The 22,511-nt window shown below is 34.3% G+C and overlaps 1 protein-coding gene and 1 pseudogene across 3 annotated transcripts in view; both read right to left on the bottom strand.

Moving 5' to 3' along the window:
- Positions 1 to 22,511, bottom strand: part of SMC6 (structural maintenance of chromosomes 6) — a 76,952-nt gene that overhangs the window by 12,631 nt on the left and 41,810 nt on the right. For both annotated transcript variants that reach the window (XM_082426423.1, XM_082426424.1), the window contains exons 17-23: positions 20,116 to 20,276; positions 16,543 to 16,678; positions 11,836 to 11,916; positions 10,560 to 10,730; positions 5,045 to 5,182; positions 3,911 to 4,056; positions 401 to 526 (exon numbers count right to left, since the gene is read on the bottom strand). In XM_082426423.1, the coding sequence (XP_082282549.1) occupies positions 401 to 526; positions 3,911 to 4,056; positions 5,045 to 5,182; positions 10,560 to 10,730; positions 11,836 to 11,916; positions 16,543 to 16,678; positions 20,116 to 20,276 (959 nt within the window). The remainder of the gene's footprint in view (positions 1 to 400; positions 527 to 3,910; positions 4,057 to 5,044; positions 5,183 to 10,559; positions 10,731 to 11,835; positions 11,917 to 16,542; positions 16,679 to 20,115; positions 20,277 to 22,511) is intronic.
- Positions 12,385 to 15,841, bottom strand: LOC309643614 (ubiquitin-like modifier-activating enzyme 5 pseudogene; annotated as a pseudogene). Its single transcript has one exon. The product of its transcript is annotated as a ubiquitin-like modifier-activating enzyme 5 pseudogene (transcript).

Genomic DNA, 22,511 nt, shown 5'->3' with positions numbered 1-22,511 from the left:
TCTGCATCCATGGGGCTACACCATTCTAGTAGATCATGGTAATCAACTGAGAAACTGCCTTAACATGTCCCATCAAAACTTGTATGCCTTAAGAACATGCAATGTCCAAGAGTGAAACAGTCTGTTAACAGAACCAATGAGCTTCCAAATGACCCATTTAAGCATACACTGAACAGCCATCTATAAGTTATCCAGTAAAGCATATCTAATGCAGTTTAAGTTTAAAAAGCTCACTATAAAAGTCCCTTCAAATCCAGGATCCCAAGCACTACCACCATTTCTTTTCTGATTAAATCATGCAAGTTCTTTTAATTTAATTTTATTATTTATAAGGGAGAATGTGAAAACAAAGAAAAAACAACAATGTACAATATGTGGTAATATTTTTTAATGCACTTACCTTCTAAATTGTTGATATGTTTTATATCTATGGGTCATTATTTCTTCCAGTAATTTAATAAACCTTTTTAAAGTCCTTACTTTGTTATCCAGATCAAGATAGGTTTCCCTTGCTTCTTGATATTGCCTATTTTATGAAAAAAATGTTAAGTAAATAAATGCCATTCAATGAAACATAAAGTAAAATCTCAAATATATTTAATAGGAAGAACAGGGAGTGCAGGGAGTGCTGAGAGGGCCCAGCAGTAGCAGGTTTCAAAAATCTCCAGACAAATACACTGCCAGAATGCGAGCATGCAGCCCTGACTGGGGAGAGCTGTTAGCAGGGCTGGGCAGAAACAAAGTGCAAGCCCTAGAGAAGGCAGAGAAAGTAAGTGAAGAAAGTGCCCAAGTGGGGCCCAGAGTGGCTGATCGTAAGAGAATACCAGCAAATACAGATCTTCTAGCGAGGAAGGGATCACACCAGAAGGCAAGAAATGTTCCCCTTAGTGACAGATGCCAGTGCAGGAGCAGAAGAACGCAGGTTGGGCATTAGGATCCCCCCAGCCCCAGCCTGAACAAGACAAGGGCAAAGAGGCCGGGAAGACACGGCTTCTCAGGGTGCTACTGTGGAGGCAACAGCTCATTGCTGTAGTGAGGGAGAGAAAGATCCTGACAAAGGATGAAGGGCGAACCCTGGCCAAGGCTCTCAGTGATCCGTCCCCCATCTTCCTTCAAATGTCCAGTCCCAGAAAATCCAATCAATTAAAAAACGAATAACAAAAAAAGCACAAACAAAGCACACATACAAAGATATTTATGGGGGGGAAAAAAGCACTGGGAAAGAGCAGCAAAACTCTCTCTACAAAGAAAACTTATTACAACAATGTCGTCACAAAGCAGATTAAAACTGTAATTGAACACGATAAATTAAAACAAAAGAAAACAAAACAAGACACAAGTGCTACCAGGAAGGAATACCTCAAAGCAGAAATGAAAGAACTGAAGGAAAAGATAAATCAAAGAATTCAAAGCTAACAGATAGGTAAACAACAACAGGTTACAAACAGACAAGAGGAGGAGAAGCATGAACTTGCAGAACCCAAGGTGGGGCAAGGGAGTGTAGACAAAAAGCAAAAAAACAAAGACATGAGACAAAATGAGATGCTGCATAGGAACAAACAGACAACACAGAAAACATCAACAGACAAAGAGATGAGAAATCAGAAAAACAAACAAAACAGGAAAAAAACCCAGATAAAATGGTTAGACAAAATAACTAGAGAAGAAAAAGTACATGCAACATATGTATAACTGAAGACCTCTAAAAAGAACACTAGACAACAGAACAGAAAATACTTAAAAGTAAAATACCAGAAAACTTTTAAGAAGTAAGACTTAAATCTATATATTTTTTAAAAAAGCACTGTGTATACCAAGGAAAGGATCACAGAATTTGACATTCTGGATAAGTTACAGAACTTAACAGATGAACATCATGATACCCAGATACTCAGGAGAATGAGGCTTTTATACCAGGCTAAACTCTTATCTTTCAAACTCAAAAGCTAGAGACAAATAGTTTTGAACTTGCAAAAATACAAAAAATATTACTCCTATGGCCATACTTAAGGAAACAATTAGAGGACCAATAACTTTTCAAATGGCTAAACAGCAGTTTGGAAAAAGATAAAATACATTCCTCACATCAAAAATATTCACAGAAAAAGAAATACAAATAAACAGTCCTTAAGACATGAAAAGATGTTAACCACATTTAATAGAAGTGAAATGCAAATTAAAATTATACTGAGGTGTATATATATATTTTTAGGAAATATATCTATCAGCAAAAAGAATCTAAGATAATCACACATTGTTCAGGCTGTGGGGAAACAGGCACTCATTGCTGATAGGAGTGAAAAAAAAAGGACAATCCCTAGAAAGGGGACTCTGCCAAAATGGAGTTTATCCTATTAAAAAAACAAAAACCAAAAACCCGAATTTATACAAAATAATGCATGTATAAAATTATTTGTTGTGTACCACCATTTATAATAGAAAAAAATCAAGTTAAAACTCAACTATCCATCAGTAGGAGATGATTAAACACTGTGAAACAGAAAAACACAATGAGAAAATGCCTATGTACTGATATGGAAAGATCTACAAAATATATCATTAAATCAAAGAAAGCAACCTAAAACAGCTTAGTGTACTACTTTTTGTATCTGCAAGGATGAAAGCACATACTCGTACCATCTTGCCTTTGCGTACAGAAACACGAAAGCATATTTAATAAATCAATTTAATAAAATAAAATAAAAGTGAAAAAATTCATTGTCTGCCCTTTCACATTATATTTTTAAAACATGTAAGGCATTACCTATTTTAAAGAAAAACTTGTTACTAGTTTTGTTTCTTCCCCTTTTTCCCCAAAGTTTGTGAAAACAGAATTGAGATCACTCCTGTTCCCTGCCTTTTTTAATATGAAAAATTCTTCATAAAGTTTAATAGCTATAATTTTCTACTGTAATTCAATCATTATCATCTAGTTATGCAAAATTTCTAATTGTTTAGTGTTACACAAACTACTATGTATAAAATAAATAAGTTACAGGAATATACTGTACAGCACAGGGAATATAGCCAATATTTTATAATAACTATAAAGGGACTACAATCTATAAAAATTCTGAATCACCATGTTGTACACCTGAAATATAATATTGTAAATCAACCATATCTCAACTAAAAAAACACTAATGCTGCAATAAACATCCAAGTATAAATTGTTTTTTTCATTTTGGATTATAACAACAAAATTACTTGGCCAAACTGAAATTTTTAAAGGCGTTTAACATAAACTACCTTAAAACTTTTCAGAAAGACTAATAATAACATCTAACATATTATGTATCCTATACATTGTTTATTATGGGTTATCTCATTTAATCTTCATAACAACTCTATAAGGTAAGTACTATAATTATACCCATTTTACAGATGAGAAATTTGAGGTTCAGAGCCATTAGATAACTTTCCAAAGTCAGTTTAGTAGGTAACAGAATTGCAATTCAAACTGAGGTACTCTTGCTTGAGAACCCACGCTCTAACTAAACTAGAGCTTCCATTTTCACAAGTAATATGAAAATATCCATTTCACTGAAATCTCACTGACATGAAATATGTGTTCTTTTCATCTTGATATATATGAAAATGGCTTCTAATTGTTTTGCTTTGCATTTCTTTGATTACTTCTGAAGCTGAATATTCTCATGACTATATGAATCTTACAGGTATAAAAATGGCAATTATGTTAAAATGTCATTCTGTAATGAGTTCTATAATAATTCTGAAGGAAGAAAGTTTATTATTAATAATACAGGTATGAAAGGCTAGTTTAGCTATAACTATATGCCATAGCAACACTTTACCCAAATTTAAGATTTATATATAAATGTTATTTTTTGTCTCACTATTATATATCTATGGATAATATCATAAAGTAGAAAAGCGAGCAATCACTTACCTCATTATTTCCTCTCGATCTCCATGACTAGCATGTTCTGCCTGTATCTTTTGTCTTAATCTATTAATTTCTTTGTCTAGAATTGATGCAGATTTTTTTACTTCTATCCGCTCTGGGCAGATTTGTCTTGCTTGTGACATTTTCTCCTAAGATAACAGATGTTTAACTTTAAAACTCTTCTTTGATATAACAATTCACTGTACTACTTGTGCCAAAATATGCAAAATAGAATTCTGAACTTATGTTTAAGAAATGTATTTTAATTACGTTTACTATCATTATTGTTCTAAGCTTTATATTGAGAATACGGTCCAGAGTTGTCATAATCTTCAAGAGAAAATTGCATTGGTGTACACAACTTTAATAATTTGTAAGAGCTCCATAACTTCCTAGTGAAACAAATTTCAAGTAGCAGTTATGAAACGTTTGGCACCCAGGGTGCTGAGGTTAGACACAGCATTTTGTGTGTTTTAGGATGGATTCTGAACATCAAGTAGTACTGAAAACACAAAGACCCTCGTGTTTGTAAAATATTAAACATAGTATTTATATTCACAACATTTGTAGTACAGTAAGTTTTAAACAAGCAGGGAAATGAATTACAGAGTTTAAATCATTTTCCTAAGCCATGTAAAAGCAAAGCTGGAATTCATCTCTTTTAGGTTAAACCACGGTTGCCCTCAACTTACTCTCCTCTAAAAACAGGGCTGCTGCTTTCAGTTGTCAACGAAGGTTATCTAGTAAGTGGGAGCTGAACTGCAACCCAGCTTACATCCAAGTTACTCAGAGGCAGGGGAGCATTTTTCTGACATAAAGCTGTATGCACTTGCCAAGCTGGGCATTTAAGGAACTATTTCAGCGGAGGGAGTGCCATTTTCCAAATCACTCAGTGACACTACATGGGGATGCTGCAGTGCTGCCTAAAGTCCTCTTCATGTTGGTCTAAGAAGTCCCCACACTCTGAGAGTCCCTCAGTCTTTTCCTCTGTTGATTCACTGAAACAGCTGTTACTTCATACAAAACAGATAGTCATCAGACAACATGTCTATGTCTGGAAAAAATGACATTAGGAAAACACACTTTAATAATCATGACTAAGGGTATAAACAAAACATTAAAAAAATGATGGATAACCTCTAGTTCTTTCTCTTTCATATCTAATTCTCGTTTCTTTTTATTTAAAGTAACCAAGTGTTCTTTTTGCTTGTCTTCATAATGCCGTTTCCCTCGTTTTTGGTTATCCACTTCGGAATCAGCAAGGTCCAATTCATCCTGTTTAAATAAAACCAAAATAACCTATAAAGATTGCTTTAAAAAATTATCAGCATAGGCATAAACTAATTGACAACTCAATAAAGTGGACAGGATTATGCTGCTTTAAGAGGCAAGTGTTATTAAGTTCATATTCATACGTTTCTGAAGAGAAATGAGGAGTTTCCCAAATTGAAAAGTCACATTATCATATTAAAGTTCTTGTCTGAAGTCTCCATACCTTATGGTGTTCTCAACTTTATTTTGGTAAACAAGGCGGTTTCCTGGGAAGCTACGTTAGCCTGAAAAGACTTAAAACAATGCAAGTGTTGTATATTACAGAGGTACCTGACAGAGGAAACCTGGTTTTAAAAAAAGGTGAATTGGGGTGGAGGAGGAAAAGATGTGAAGAAATTTAACACTGACTTATTTGGTCATCATTTCTGGAGGTGTAACCTCATAATTTTGAGAACAAAATATAATTGTAAAGAAGCTATCCCAAGATCATTTTAAAGGGAAACAGTAGTAAACTATAAGGTAAAGATGCATATTGTAACGCACAGCAACCACTGGGAAAAAAACAAAAAAACAAAAATTGTAGCTAAACAAACTAGTAGAGGACATTTTAAAAAGGAATACTAAAAATTCCTTGGCTAATCCCAAAAGAAAGAAATAAAGAGAAGAAACACAAACAAGAACAAATAACAGCTAACCATTACTTTTAAGATGAAATAACAAGTGCTTTCTTTTTAAGATTAAGTACAAGACAAGGACGTGCAGTCCCATTGCTTCTATTTAACATTTATTGGAGGTCCTGGATGGTTCAATTAAAATAAGGAAAGGAAATAAAAAGTGTACAGATTGGACAGGAAGAATCAAATTGTATTTAAAAGAGAGATGACTGTGAATAAAGAAATTCCAAAGAAAAAGTTTTTAAATTAATAAGTAAGTTTAGAAAGGTCACTGGATACTAGGCCAATACAAAAATCAGTAATATTTCTACATAGAAGGAATAATTGAAAAATGAATTAGAAATCTACAACATTTACTATAGTACTAGGTACTTAACCAAGAGAAATGAAACCCTATCCTACAAAAACCTACACTTAAAGGTTTAGAGCAGCTTTGTTCATAACCACCAAAACTGAAACCATCCAAATGTCCTTTAATAGGTGCATGAATAAGCAAGCTGTGGTACTTCCATACAGTGGAATTATTACTCAGTAATAAAAAGGAATAAGCTATTGATCAGATAATGATAACATGAATAACTCTCAAATACACCATGCTAAATGAAAGAAGCCAGGCTCAAAAGGTTACATATTATGATTCCACTTACGTGATATTATGTACAAGGCAAAACCATAGTGATAAAGAGCAGATCAGTGACTGCCAGAGATTAAGGGCGGGGGAGGTTTGGCTATGAAGGAGCCCTGTAAGGGAATCTGGGAGGGGGGGAGGGGGGAGGGATGTTAGAACTGTTCTGTATCTTGATTGTGGTGTTGGGTACACAACTTTATGCATTTGTCAAAACTCCTAAGTGTACACAAAAAAGAGTAAATTTTACCCTATTTAAAATTAAAAGAGCTATACTTAAAATAATGTAGATGAAAGAGAAGATCAAGAGCTCTGGAAAAATCCATCACTCAACTCTTCTAATTACTCAAAATACAGCTCTAATCACGATAAAGATGCCAACGCAGAAGACACATGAGAAAGGTTAAAAAAATTAATTCATGAAATGCAAATGGAAACAAAGCAGTGTTTCTAAATGTTAAACATATCACTTTGTACCTGTGATTTTGTGTTCATGTATAATTAAATTAGTAGACCGAATGTCAAGTACAGATTTTGATTATTTTGCCTAATAGTTTCATATATGAATGGCAACTAAAATATATTTTCCTTTGTTACTGGATTTTTCCCTTGTTATGGGAATCTGCCTTCTATTTGAGTACATGCAGTAAACAAATTTTTTTAAAGGAGGCATAGCCTGGTGAAAAGATTTTATTTAGAAGATGATATATATATATATATATACACATACATACACACACATAGCCACCAATTGCAGCAGCTTTCTCAAATACTGATATACAGATTGACTTCTTTATCATCAATTTGGATGTTTTAAAAAATAAACAGATTTCCAAACTCCACCTTTGGAGATTCTGTTTTAGTAGGTTGAGAATCCCTGAATCTCAATTTTTAAAATGGCTCTTGATTTAATAACCACCCAATTAAATTTTAGTCAGTTTGCTTTTTGAGCGTAGTACTGGACACACATACTACGATGATCATGTTCAGCCTCAAGAATCACAGTTACGAGGAAAAAGAAACGAACACAAACCAAAACAACAGCATCAAGGAAGACAGGATATTTGGAGATATCCCAAAAAGAAAAAGAACACGTGAAGTATCTAAAAATTGCAAGTATTTACCTCATATAAAAGAACAGATGTAGGCTATTTGCTGACCTAAGAATACAATTTACTGCATCTTGTTCGTACTGCTAAAAATAACTATCACCCAAGGTAGACACTTAATAATATACAGCTTTTATAGCAGAGTTCTATTAAAAATGAAAACATTGTTATATGGAGTATGGAGATACTCTGTTCCTTTACTTTGAGGAGAATGAAAGAAAATGGGTGCAATTTACATAGTAGGAGATACTACAGTTAGAAATTGGAATAGTTTATGAAACAGAATGGTTGAACACTAAACTTTCTAATCATTTTTGGTAGAAACTTTCAAAATAAATATGTCCACGTTTGCTTTAGGGAACCAAATCAGCTTTCTAGAGCCAAAGGGGTCAATTATATCAGGGCAGATTTGTGCTGCTTAATCTTTTCTCCTAGCAACTTTAGAAAGGGAAAGACGTGACTTATAAAATAGGATGAAAAGAATTTAATGTTTTTTTCTCCACGTTTATCATGGCTTTTGACTTGTCCTTATATATTTAATAAATTTATATCATAGGTATCATCAAATTTAAAACTAAAAAGAAACCAAGAGAGTATTTCTTTTAATTTCATTTTGTTGATGGTGAAACAGAGACTTAGAGATATTAAAGGCCAGTTAGTGACACTCATCCTGGTTTTGGGGTGAGGACTGGGTCGGATTAGATCTAAAATTAATTCTGATGTAGCCCTAAAAAGTTCAGCCTTTAAAAAAATAGGCTGAGATGCTAGAAGGGACAGAATCATTGAAAAATGTTATTCTCTTTGATGTCTGAATAACCCATTTTAGTTACCCGACAACATTGGATAAATTGCTACCGTATGTATTATAGCCACTGGCTTCATATAACTCTACATCAATTATGAGGTTTTAAAAAGCTATAGATCATTAGATCTTGGAATTTTCAAAAGCATAGTCAGCCTCAATCCAAATAAACACTCATTATCCCTATCAGAAACTGAGAGGCCCTCCTACTCCAAAATGCAGACCATCATTCTTGACGTAAGTCATGCTCCCTGTACAAAAAATTTAATTTGTGACTAAAGCATTAAGTTTGCAGTGTAAATCAAAATAAACTGTTCAAAGGGAGAAAAATATTGAAATCTTATGCCAAGATTACAATGACTACATATTTGAACAGAGTATTTCCACTCCTCACCACTCCTCTGACATAAAATGAACAAACATCCTGATAGCAAACAGATTATATTTAGAAGCTGCTAATATATCACAAAGACAGTTTCGGAGGAATTAAATTCTTTTGTTAGCCAAATATTCTTGGTTCTGTTGTTACTGATGGCTATTGGGATGTCATATTGCAAAGCAAAACCCTCTTGGCTACTGGCTGACTGCATGCAGGTTTACTGAAGGACTCATCTAGCTTTCACTTATTTGCAACCAAGGCAAGGAACTTAAGACCAAGAATTCATACTGCCTTCTGCCCATATGTTCTGCTCTTGAACTTATCTACGGATTCCCAATTCCAGGAGTTGTGTTAGCCTACACGTCCCTAAAAGAACAGAACACAGCTTATCCTTCATTTTTTGTTTTTAATTTTAAGCTATCTGGGACAATTTGGGTGAGAATTGTTTCTTTTCCTATATTGTTTTAGCATACTTTATCATTTTAAGTTTCCCTGCTCAATCCTTCACCCATTTAAAATTTTCTTTTATCTCATCTTTGTTTTAACTTCACTGCTCTAATTTCTGAGTTTTGAATTCTCTCTCTCCTATTCCTGACAATTTTCATACTTATTTTATTTCTTCTTATTCTATTTTCTTTTAAAAACTAATTTTGTCTTCTTATTTATCTTGGACTTTTTGTGTTTTTAATTCTAATTTCCTGTAGTAACTACTATTTGTCTTTTTCAACAGTATCCTTAATACTTTTTCCTTCCTCACAACTTTATATTAAAATTTTATATTCTTCTTAATCAGTAATTTATCAGTTTATTTTCCCATTTTTTATTCTTATCTCAAATAGAAAAAAAGTAAACCACCTTGCATTACAACAGCAGGCAGGAATCACAGCTCTATGGAAAGCAGCTGTAGAGAGGCCACCGCAAACAGAGAAAAGCTGTTTCTGCTCAGCTCCTCCTCTAACTTCCTTTAATAAATTATGTTTTCTAAAATTGTCAATGGAGACAATTACAGTAAAGTTCATATGCACGCAAATTCTTTTCAATTTTTAAAATATCTAAATACATTTTGATTCAAAGGGGTAATTTTCCTGCAAAAAAAGGGGGTTATATCATCAATAAACCTTTCTCCTCTTAAAACATACTATTAATTGTTCTCAATGTCATAAATAAAATTTGAGGTTTCGAGAATAATTGAGCTATTCATAAAAATGAGAATGATAGTAAGCTACTTGACAACAAAGCTATTAAACATGGTGAAATTTACAGAATTTAATTGTTAAATAACTTTATTTCCCTACTTTGGTTCCAAAAAGTATGTGCTTTAAAAAAAAAAAAAAAAAGCTAATTGAATTCTAGCTGGAATATAATGCAGATATGTTAATAAATGGGAATTGGGTAGCATTTTATTTCAAAAGTTGGCTTTTATATCAACTAATTCTTCAGCTATTGAGGAAAAGTGGGACAAGAGAACAGGTAAGCACAGAAACAGTATAGACATACAAGATGTCCTGCCTCTAGTTCTAAAAGAAGAAAAAAATCTCACAAAATAAAAAGGTAACAAAACCTGTAATCTTCTGGGGGGTCAGAAATTTGGCAATTTATTCTCCTTAAAGGTGTGAGCAGAGTGTCTAATTCTAATTGATCTAATGATGAAAAGTTGGTTTACAGCCCGGTTTTATACAGTTATATTTACATTTAGCCATAAATTCTGTTGAGGTAATATCTAGCCAGTACACCACGTATATACAACTGAAACATAAAAAATATATATAGTAGAGTAACAATAATACATACCTTCAGTGGATCTGCTAGCTCTGATAGCTGATTAATTTTCTGTTTAATTGCATCATACTTGTTTTCTGCTTCTATTTTCAGACTTTTAAAATGTTCCATATTTTCTTTTTGTTGTTCCATATTTTTCTCAACCATTTTCATTTTGATTTTATTTTCTTGAGCTTCGTCTTCCTGGCGACATTTACAGAGCATATAGAATTAATTAAAACACTTAAGTAATCAAATAGAAAAACAGTACAAACAATTCTAGAAGAGGAGAAACTATGGGCTACAAGTAAATCAGATTAAAGACAAATACAAATAACAAATTATGATATTTTCATACTCTTAATGGTAAATTAGGAGGTAGAAGAAATAGGTTCAAAAATATAAAAGGATTACATTTAGAAGACAAACTATATTGTGCTTGAGGTCATAATCAAAAGGGGTAACTTTTATTCTATCTACTCACTTTTTCTTTCAAAATATAATGTATATACATATATATCTTATGCCAGACAATGTTAGACGCTGAGTAAACAAAAATAAACAAGACACAGTCCATACCTTTAAGAAATTTAGTCTATCAATAAAAGTAATGAAAGCAGAAAAACACTAAGTGGAAAACCAGATTACTAATAAAAAATGAAGACAAATTCTTATTAGAGTAAAGCTCCATCGGTGCAGGGACTTGATCTGTTTTGTTCACTGTTGTGTCCCTCAGCATTTAACATGATGCCTGGTAGAGGGTAGACAACTAGTAAATACTGATTCATTTTAACAAGACTCTGCAATCTATCTAATTCACTACTTATGGTAACCCAGGGAGCTAAGCTGAATGTCATAAAAAGATGTCTAAGAGAAATTAAAATAGAGTAACAAATATGCGGTGAATTAAAACCATTAACTTGGAAAAAAAAATAATGCAAAGAGACCAACTTCAACTGACTAAAAGATATCACTAATATTGATACTGATTAATTCTGAAAAAAACTATGCTAGGTAGTTTGGTTTGAAAGGGAACTATTTACATAATAAGCTCTGATAAAGTTTTATTTCATGTGTCGACAGAAGAAGACAAAACCAATTACAATGTATGCAAGTTACATATACAAAATATTAAGGAACTTGAAGGCCATACACCAGGTAGTTTCTACCTTATTTGTAAATGGACATAGTAATCATAAAAAGTAGCCTCAAAAAAGGATTCTTTTATGAAGCTGAGAGTAGATACTCTTAACTTAAATGACAGATTTGTCCTTTAACATTACATTTAAATTGAGGAAAAGAATCTTACCAAGGTTGCAATATCTACAGACTGGTGTTCTTCTATAGTCTCAAGTTCCCGAATTTCAGAAATACTTTTTCTTATTTTCATCTTTTGAAAAAAAGTATTTAGATTTTAGTAAATAGAAATAAATGAAAAATAAAAACAAAAACCCTGGGGAAGGATGTATTAATCAACAAAGTTCTACTCTGCTTTATGTTACAGAAGGATTCCATAGTTAATGAAAGAAACACATTAGTATTAAATGAACCAAAGAAAAGTACGTATAAAGTCTGCCTTGATCACCATTATTGCTAATCCACTCTCATGCAAAGCAGATGTAAGTACTCCACCTTAGCATTTAAAATGATGACAGTGTTGAGTCCACAGAGAAAGTACTTTCCTGAAACATCCAGTCTCAAGTTATGGAAAGATTACTCCAGTGGTTCTTAAAGTCCAATCCCACTATCTCCTGGGTGTCTCTGAGACTCTTTCAGAGGGTCCATGAAGTCAACACTATTTTCATAAAAACACTAAGGCATTATTATTTATTTATTTATTTATTTATTTATTTATTTATTTATTTAAAAGCTTTTTTTTTTTTCCTGCTAAAATAATAACTTTAATGGAAGATATAAGACAAAAAAATTAGATAAGATTTGGTACAGTATAAGACACCAGCAGGGTACAGTGCCAAATTAAGAACAGAAAAAAGGTCTTTAGAAGATAGCAGGTTCTAATATATATAACTGTTTCAATTTGTGTACACCTGAAACTAACACATATTGTAAATCAACTATACTCCAATAAAAATTTAAAAAAAAAAGGATAGTAGGTTCTAGCTATTTATCAAACTATATAAACTTATAAGTAAAGCATTACCAAATTAGTGTACCAGAGGTACCAAATTAGTGTACCAGAGGTACCAAATTAGTATACCAAAGGAATGGGACTTAGAAAGACTGCATTTCTTTTTTGAAATTCAAAGCATCTCTAGGAACTAGAAAAGTTATTTTACAGATGACTACACTAAAATTTTAAACAACAACAAATGACCTACTAAGGCAACGTAAATATGTTTCAAGGCTAGAGAAACTATCCCCATACTTTCCTGGCATCACTCTAAACATAAGAATCGCAGTATGCTAAAATCTCAAAGCTAATATATTAAACATATTTGGTATTTGGGGCTTTCTGAAATTATTTTTAGAATTTTACTTTACAAGTGGGAAATGCACTTTTAATTTTTTAATGACATTTTCCTCCTAGAGATAGAATTTAGACATTTATATTTTTTCAGAGCAAAAAAAGTCATCAAAATAGGAGACTAGCATAGTACCAGCCTACAGATAATGGTTACACATGCATGTGTCTTTATTACTCTCCAAATCATTAGGAATTTATTTCAAACAAGGTTCTCTAAGCCTTCATTATTTGTATGCAAAATCCAGAGAAAACCAGTTTATCAAATTACGATTTAGTGGTCACGATCAGGGAAAATGATACTCTTTCCTGTGAAGAAATACATGTCAATCGTTGCAGAGGCAATTTTGACCTCTTTTATTGTCTGTTATCCAGGACAAACCTTTGCTAATATCTAATTACCCACGGAATCAAATTTAAATAAAATAAAGTATTAGAAGGTAGCCCATATGATGGGTATAATTTAGATGATCTTAGCCTAAATTTATCTTTTGCTCCTCAATAAAGCACACTGACTCAGATATATGTTCCACAGATGATATGCTTTTTCTTAATCAGTGCAGAAATATAATTTGTACATCCTGAAAATATCTTTATCTGTCTATCCATGAAGAAAGCTTCCTCTTATTTGACTCTGTCTTGTTTTGACTATATAATTCAGAGGTTTACAAACTTTTCCAATGACTGTATTTCAGCTTGTGTTTCATCAGGAAATATTTGAAAGGATGTTTTTATTTTATAGGTTTACTATTTGAAATTCATTGTTGCTCAAGTTAGTAGTAGTGGGCAGTTTTCCTGTAGAGAGCAATTCCAAACACAATGAGTAGATGCCTGCTGGCTCTAATCAATAGGTTGTACCTCTTGTCCTTTCCCTATACTTGACCACACACTATTCTGTTGTCCATGGCCTCAGGCAAATCAAATTGGTCCTTTCTTCCCACCCCTCCCAAAAGGCCAAAACAGTTCAATGGCTAAGTTTTAAATAAGATTTATAACTGCCTGCAATAATCCTTTGAAGTTTTCTTACTAGAATGAAACATAAGTTTTAGGAGAGTTTCTGATTTAGTTGTGGGGGGGAGAGTAACAAGCAATAGTCAACAGTATTTTTAAACAGTATAACAATTCAGTGAAGATTATACATCAACTGATGTTGCCCTAAGTTTTCTCAGTTTTAAATGATTTTCTTTTTAATTGCTAGGGAACAGGTTTAGACACAGGAAATAAAATACAGGCCAGTCCATTATTTACATGTTCTTCATCTTGGCCATGAGGTCTTCCAAGCTTTCACCAGAATCTTCCACTGTTACTTCAGGTACAGGATCTTCTTGCTTTTGGGGAACTGTATATGCCACTGTAATTCCTTCAGGTAAGTCAGGAATTGGACCTGAAGAATTTTTCAGTTCCTCTTCTGAAACCTCAGATACCAACTCAGTACCCCACTCATTGTCGTCATGTATTATCTCTTCCTCTTCTTGAACAACCTCCTGTGTGGGCAGTGCTGCTACCTTTTTCTTATATTCTTCCTGTCGCTTCCTACAATTTCTGTCATCACACTGAAGATTTGGCTTCATGGACATAGTAGGGAAAAAATCCTGCATTGCATTGTATCCAAGGTAAAAACTAACAGTACCAAAATTTAACAGAAACTTTAACACATTTTGTACCAAGATCCCAGCAACCACTCCCATAGTGGTAGGAAGACTGGCTGCACAAACACCTTCCCGTTTCAGAGTCTTCTCATCAATATTTGCAGCAACTACAAGCGGTGGCGCACACGCAAAACAAGCAGATTCTCCAGGAATTATGAGCTGTATATGCCCTGAAACTGCATTTTCACTGACCCCAGACTCCATCCATGTTTGTCCAAGCTCATTACAAGCTGTATTTATTGTCATTCGAGCTTCAGAATTGTCCACACAGCTAAGAACTAGGTCAACAGGTTTTCCTCCTTTTAACCCACCATTACTTATTCTATTCATGAAACGTTCAAAGTTTTCTACTGTGGTTATATTGTAGTTGTGTACTTCAAAAAGAACATCAGGATTAATGTTCCTCAAAGTATGTTCTGCTGCTTGAACTTTACTTAATCCTGCTTGATGAGGTTGGAAGAAAAGTCTATTCATATTGGCCAGTTCCACCTTGTCATAGTCAAAGAGCAGCAACTTACCAATGCCACATCTTGTCAGCATTTCAGCAGTCACACTGCCAACTCCACCAACACCTACTATTGCTACAGCAAAGGTACGGATTTTCTCATAGTCACTTACAATTCCCATTCGTTTCAATGCCATCAGGCGGCGTCTCCGCCGCTCCCGCGGGCCTCTCAGCGCGCCGTTTCCGGTGCGTTGCAGTCATCGTTCCCCCTCAAGGAAAAACCAGCCCTTTCAGTTTCCCTCTTCGCCCGGGCTGAAGCAGGGCCCGGGTCATCGGGGTCCAGAGCCGGCGGCCTGCGATGTTGCCTTTCCAACCGGGCGGCCAGGAGAATCCCCAGGATCTTTTATTCCTGGGCTCGAGGTCCTGACGGGCCCTTTTCTGAACCGGACCCTATAGGTCTTCCGCCTGCCGGTGCATTAAATTTGGAGGCGGAGGAGGCTTCGGCGTTTGTATTTACCCGTAGTGACTAAAGTGGTTTTGCTTTCTTTAGAATTGAGGCCTCCAACTCTGAGGCTGACTGAAAATTTTAAATCCAAACACACGAGGCCCTTCTGGCATTTCCTGACACAGCCCAAGTCGTGAGCCAGTGCTGCCCAGCAGCGGCACCTGGCGGGGGGGGGGGTCGCTTTTTTAAAAAAAATTTATTTTATTTTATTTATTTTTGGCTGAGTTGGGTCTTCGTTGCTGTGCTCTGGCTTCTCACTGCGGTGGCTTCTCCTGTTGCAGAGCACGGGCTCTAGGCGCGCGGGCTTCAGGAGTTGTGGCACCCGGGGTCAGTAGCTGTGGTTCGCGGGCTCTAGAGCACAGGCTCAGTAGTTGTGGCGCACGGGCTTAGCTGCCCTATGGCACGTGGGATTTTCCCGGACCAGGGCTCGAACCCGTGTCCCCTGCGCCACCAGGGAAGCCCGGCATTATTTTTTTTTAAGACCAATTTTACTATCAATTTCTTACAGGTGTACAGGAGGTTTATAACTATGATGTGTAATATTGCAACAGACTGATTACAGAAGCTGATATGACAGTTCAGGTGAATTTTATTAAGCCAGATGTTAGAGATTTAAAACAATATAAAAAACGTCAATCTTTTTATAAATCTTTTTGGTTTTGGAAAAGTTATTTTTCATAAAAATGTTATTTATGTTAACATATAATGGACTTATTATTTTTAAATGAATTAATAAATATTCTTAAATTTTGCTTTAATTTTTAATAATATGAATACTGATAGATAAAACCCACACAAGCAAAAGCTCTTTTAAGATTGTAAAGGGGCTTGAGCCAAAATATTTGAGAACTATTCGTCTAACTAAATGAATGTTAAGACCTTAAAAATAACTTGGAAATGATTAAGCTGAGAAAACAAAATGATGTTTTTTTTACCTTTAACTCTCTGTAATGTAGTTGGCACCTTCTAAGAAGTTCTTCATTGTGTTTAATATCCTTTTCAAGGGCAGACAAATGTTGCTGAAGATTTGCTATCTGGGCTTTCTTATTTTCAACCTCATTCTCCAAGTCACTTAACAGAGAAGAGAGGGTAAAAAAATACTTTAAATTTACTTCTGAATATTACAAATATTTAGATCTTTACAAAGAAAGCCCTATTTGTAATAGCTTTTTTGCAAAACCTATGCAGTTAAACCAGTTCTCTATTCCTACCAAGTAATTCATAACATGAAAATACAGAGATTTCAAAAAACATCTTCTAAACTGGAATTAAATTTTACTTACTTCATTAGTAAGTATTTATGATTTATCTGTGGTAGGCATTGTGCACAGTGATAGGCAGAGGTAGAAAAAAAAAATTAAGGCATAAAAGAATCAAACAAAAAGGCAAAACATCAGGAAATAAACCATAACATTGAAATGTGAACAGGACACTGCACCATATGTCCACAATACGACGGGAACCTAAGAGTAAGTCTGGGAGAAGTGACAACTGACTTGTGTTCTCTGAAGTTTTCACCAGATGGACCACCTAGAGGAGAAGATGGAAAGAAATACACAAAGGCACAGAGAGGTGAAAAACAAGTAAGACTGAAGGTCAGTAAAACTGAAGGTCAGCTCAACATTTTCTGTGGTGAATACATGCTATGAATGTGTGGGGAGTGAAAGGGAAGGAGAGGACAATGAAAAGAGGTGGAGGATAAGGTCAGCAGATGCCAAAGCCATAAGGGGTCTCTATGCCAGCAGAGGCAACTGTCTTCAGAAGTGATCTTTTCCTGTCTCACTGACTCTCTCTTCTAAAACTCTGTGCCTGGTGGAAGAGAACCACCTGTGCAATTAAGAACAACTTTTCTCTGATAAAGAGTGTATGCCAGATTTCACTAAGATGCGCATTTTCCCACATTTTAACATCTCTGAATTCTGAAATCATCTTCCAGTCCATGGTTCAACTATCAATACTTTTCTTTTTTACTGGTATATAAAATAATAGAGCATCTTAATTTGATGAACTATTAGAAACGTGCTACCTTGTGGAAGTCTCAAAATTAAAAACAAAAATCAATGATGTTAGCTGAATGAATGATAAACAAATGATAAAATGAGAAAAAGAGGAGAGTAAGTGTGGTATTTCTGGTAAAAATGGAGCCAGATGCAAAAACTTTTTCAGAGCCATCTTTCATCAACAGGAATCTGCCAGTGCTGAGTTGATGAGGGTATAGAAAAGCATACTTCATATACTCATAGTGTGAGAGGGGATTAGGGAATCAATTGTTCTGTAGTCATTTGGCAATTGCTATTAAATGATCAACTTATATAATAATAAAATAAAATTTAAATATTATTTATTTTAATAAATATTAAGGCTCATTTAATATTATTAAGCATTAAAAATATTAGTAATTGTTTCATGTTATTAAATATTTAAAATCAGGCCATAAATTGTATGTTAATAAAACAATGACAGTCATTTGGCAACAGCTATTAAAAAGTTTTTAAATTCACATATCCTTTGACTCAGCATTTTCACCATTTAGAATTTAATCGATGCACATGCTTTCAGAAGTATTCCAAGATACACATGTGTGTTCTCACTGCAGCACTGCTACAGTAGGAGAAAACTGCAGATAACATGTATGTCCATCAACAGGAACTTGGTCAGGTAGATTACGGAACAGCCATACCAAGGGGCAGCTCTAAGTGTCCTGATATGGAACCATCTCCAAGATGTAATATTGAGAGACAAAAAGCAAGACACAGAAACCATATGCATACTTATACACAGCACAAATGGATGAACCTTGAAAACATTATACCTAAGCGGGGGCAAAGGGCTTCACTTTTCATTGCATACATTTCTGTACTGCTTGAATTTTCTCACCATATGCCTATATTACTTTTAATCATTTTTAAAATGTCAACAGGGACTGTGGAGAGATGGAATTATGAGCTACTTTTGTTTTCCAATTTATATTTTCCGTAATTAAAAAACACCAGTGAATTTTTTTAAATTTCCAAATATCAGACAACTATGATACTGGTTCAGGTCAAAACAGATGACACAAACATCATTTAAGTATCATGATAACTTAGTACATTTTCAATCAATAAAGTTTATCAAGGTGAGAAACAATTTTTAAAAAACCAATGTTCATCTGGCTTTTAAAACAAAAGCTCTGTCCACTACACATTGATGCAAATATTTTAGCTAAAAATGAAGCCAATTATTAACTTCATAAGTAAGTCTTAAACCATTACTACTAAAATGCTAGAATCAGGGATCCTGATTTGCTGCTGATACACTTACTACCTTTTCCAAGAATGTCATACTTTTTTTAAAAGATGTGGAACACAAATGCACAAGGCATTTTTTGTTGAAAGAAAAAGCATGAATTACACACAGTAACACTACCATGATATCGCCTATACATTTGCATTCTTGTTTGCTTGAGTACTATATAATTTAGTCTTACCCAGTTAAGAATTAGAAGGGCCTGATTTAAGTGTCACGGCACAGCGGACAAAAATTTATCGCTTTACAGGTCACTTTTATACAGGTACGTTCAGACATTGATGAATTTTCATCTATCCTATCACAAAGATTCAGTGTCAATTTAAAATGTGTGTTGAGTGCCGTAGTAACAAGTTGCAGGTCATTCAACAGTTTTCTGTTGCTAAAAAAGAAATTTTACTAAACTTCCCAATATTCACTATGGTTATTTTGCTTTACGCTGCTCTCATAATCATACAAAAATAACTAATATAATTTGAAAATCAGATATCTATTTAAAAAAAACCTCATTTCCCCCTATATATAAAAGCCATTTAGAATACTTTCACTTTTACTCAGTTTTCTTAGATAGTGCTTTTACCTAAGTTCTGTGTTCTTCTGCTTGAGGTCTTCTAGGTCATTAATTCAGCTCCACCTTATCAATTCATCAACTGACAATTCAGTTGGGAAAATCATGCTTTTTCGTACCAAAAATTCTTTTTGCACGCGTTTGAATCTTATTAAGTACCTTTAGTTTTTTGTTTGGCTTCTCACTGCGTCTCCTCTTAGCAGCTCTACCTCCCTAAGCATTTGATCTAACAATGCCGACTGATTTTTCTTCTAGAACAGTGCAACTCAAAGTACCAAGCAGAGACACAGCAAGGACCTTGAGCCAGGATGTATATCCACCCCACTTGTACTCTCGCTGAGAAAAATCAGCAAAACTAAACAGTGGTATAGTGTTTTAGCTAATTTACATTCTGAGTTAAGCTCCTTACCTCCTTGCAGACAGGTAATAATCAATGTGCAGACCAGCTCGTCAAGACCAGAATACTGTCATCAAAGTCATGATGGAAAATAACCGTCAATCTAGAATTCTACATCCAGATAAATGATCTTTTAAGACCAAACAGATTACTCACAATTCTTCACTTACATAACTACTAATAGAGTAATATGAAAAGAAATGAACCCCAAAGAACTAGTGGGAATAATACAGTAAAGCTACACTGGACACTAACCTTATTTCAGAATCCACATCTCTGCTGAGAAACTTAGGTCTTTTATAGTCAGATGAGTAATAACGCCCTGCAAAAACTTGATCACCATCAGCAGTAAAAGCTTCTCTACAATTTTTGGGTGGCTTTTGGGACTGCATTACTTTACGAGCTACAGAATTATTCTAAAAAAATAGAGGGGAAAATACATTTTAAAAAAATGCCAAAGCATTTCTGTTGTATATAATTTCAAAATATTACCTATTACCACTTTAAGATTCAAGTATTTTTATGTAAACATTCAAATGAAATAATTCCATGAGAAAAATAAAATAATTAAAAAACAACTTTCAAGATTCAAAGAATTAAACTATTAAGAGTCTTAAAAACATAAGAAATGATGTTTTATGACAAACTGATATATATATTTTTGAATTTTATTTATTTTTTATACAGCAGGTTCTTATTAGTCATCCATTTTATACATATCAGTGTATACATGTCAATCCCAATCTCTCAATTCATCACACTGCCCCCCCGCCCCACCACTCTCCCCGCTTGGTGTCCATACCTTTGTTCTCTACATCTGTGTCTCTTATTTCTGCCCTGCAAACTGGTTCATCCATACCATTTTTCTAGGTTCCACATATATGCGTTAATATACGATATTTGTTTTTCTCCTTTTGACTTACTTCACTCTGTATGACAGTCTCTAGATCCAGCCATGTCTCTACAAATGACCCAATTTCGTTCCTTTTTATGGCTGAGTAATATTCCATTGTATATACGTACCACATCTTCTTTATCCATTCATCTGTCGATGGGCATTTAGGTTGCTTCCATGACCTGGCTGGTGTAAATAGTGCTGCAATGAACAATGGAGGGCATGTGTCTTTTTGAATTATGGTTTTCTCTGGGTATATGCCCAGTAGTGGGATTGCTGGGTAATACGGTAATTATATTTTTAGTTTTTCAAGGAACCTCCATACTGTTCTCCATAGTGGCTGTATCAATTTACATTCCCACCAACAGTGCAAGAGGGTTCCCTTTTCTCCACACCCTCTCCAGCATTTGTTGTTTGTAGATCTTCTGATGATGCCTATTCTAACTGGTGTGAGGTGATACCTCATTGTAGTTTTGATTTGCATTTCTCTAATAATTAGTGACGTTGAGCAGATTTTCATGTGCTTCTTGGACATCTGTATGTCTTCTTTGGAGAAATGTCTATTTAGGTCTTCTGCCCATTTTTTGATTGGGTTTTTTTTTTTTAAATATTGAGCTGCATGAGCTGTTTATGTATTTTGGAGATTAATCCTTTGTCCGTTGATTCATTTGCAAATATTATCTCCCATTCTGAGGGTTGTCTTTTCGTCTTGTTTGTAGTTTCCTTTGCTGTACAAAAGCTTTTAAGTTTCATTAGGTCCCATTTGTTTATTTTTATTTCCATTACTCTAGGAGGTGGATCAAAAAATATCTTGCTGTGATTTATGTCAAAGAGTGTTCGTCCTATCTTTTCCTCTAAGAGTTTTACAGTGTCCGGTCTTACATTTAGGTCTCTAAACCATTTTGTTTATTTTTGTGTATGGTGTTAGGGAGTGTTCTAATTTCATTCTTTTACATGTAGCTGTCCAGTTTTCCCAGCACCACTTATTGAAGAGACTGTCTTTTCTTCATTGTATATCCTTGCCTCCTTTGTCATAGATTAGTTGACCATAGGTGCATGGGTTTATCTCTGGGCTTTCTATCCTGTTCCATTGATCTATATTTCTGTTTTTGTGCCAGTACCATATTGTCTTGATTACTGTAGCTTTGTAGTATAGTCTGAAGTCAGGGAGTCTGATTCTTCCAGCTCCGTTATTTTCCCCTCGAGATTGCTTTGGCTATTCGGGGTCTTTTATGTCTCCATACAAATTTTAAGATTTTTTGTTCTAGTTCTGTAAAAAATGCCACTGTTAATTTGATAGGGATTGCACTGAATCTGTAGATTGCTTTGGGTAGTATAGTCATTTTCACAATATTGATTCTTCCAATCCAAGAACATGGTATATCTCTCCATCTGTTTGTGTCATCTTTGATTTCTTTCATCAGTGTCTTATAGTTTACTGAGTACAGGTCTTTACCAACTTAGGTAGGTTTATTCCTAGGTATTTGATTCTTTTTGTTGCAGTGGTGAATGGGATTGTTCCCTTAATTTCTCTTTCTGATCTTTTGTTGTTAGTGCATAGGAATGCAAGTTTTCTGTGCATTAATTTTGTATCCTGCAACTTTACCAAATTCATTGATTAGCTCTAGTAGTTTTCTGGTGGCAGTTTTAGGATTCTCTATGTATAGTATCATGTCATCTGCAAACAGTGACAATTTTACTTCTTCTTTTCCACTTTCTATTACTTTATTTCTTTTTCTTCTCTGATTGCTGTGGC

This window comes from Balaenoptera physalus (assembly GCF_965194825.1).
Source record: "Balaenoptera physalus genome assembly, chromosome: 15".
Taxonomy (NCBI): domain Eukaryota; kingdom Metazoa; phylum Chordata; class Mammalia; order Artiodactyla; family Balaenopteridae; genus Balaenoptera; species Balaenoptera physalus.
The sequence above is the reverse complement of the archived record's forward strand: the minus strand, read 5'-3'. Positions and strand labels throughout refer to the sequence as shown.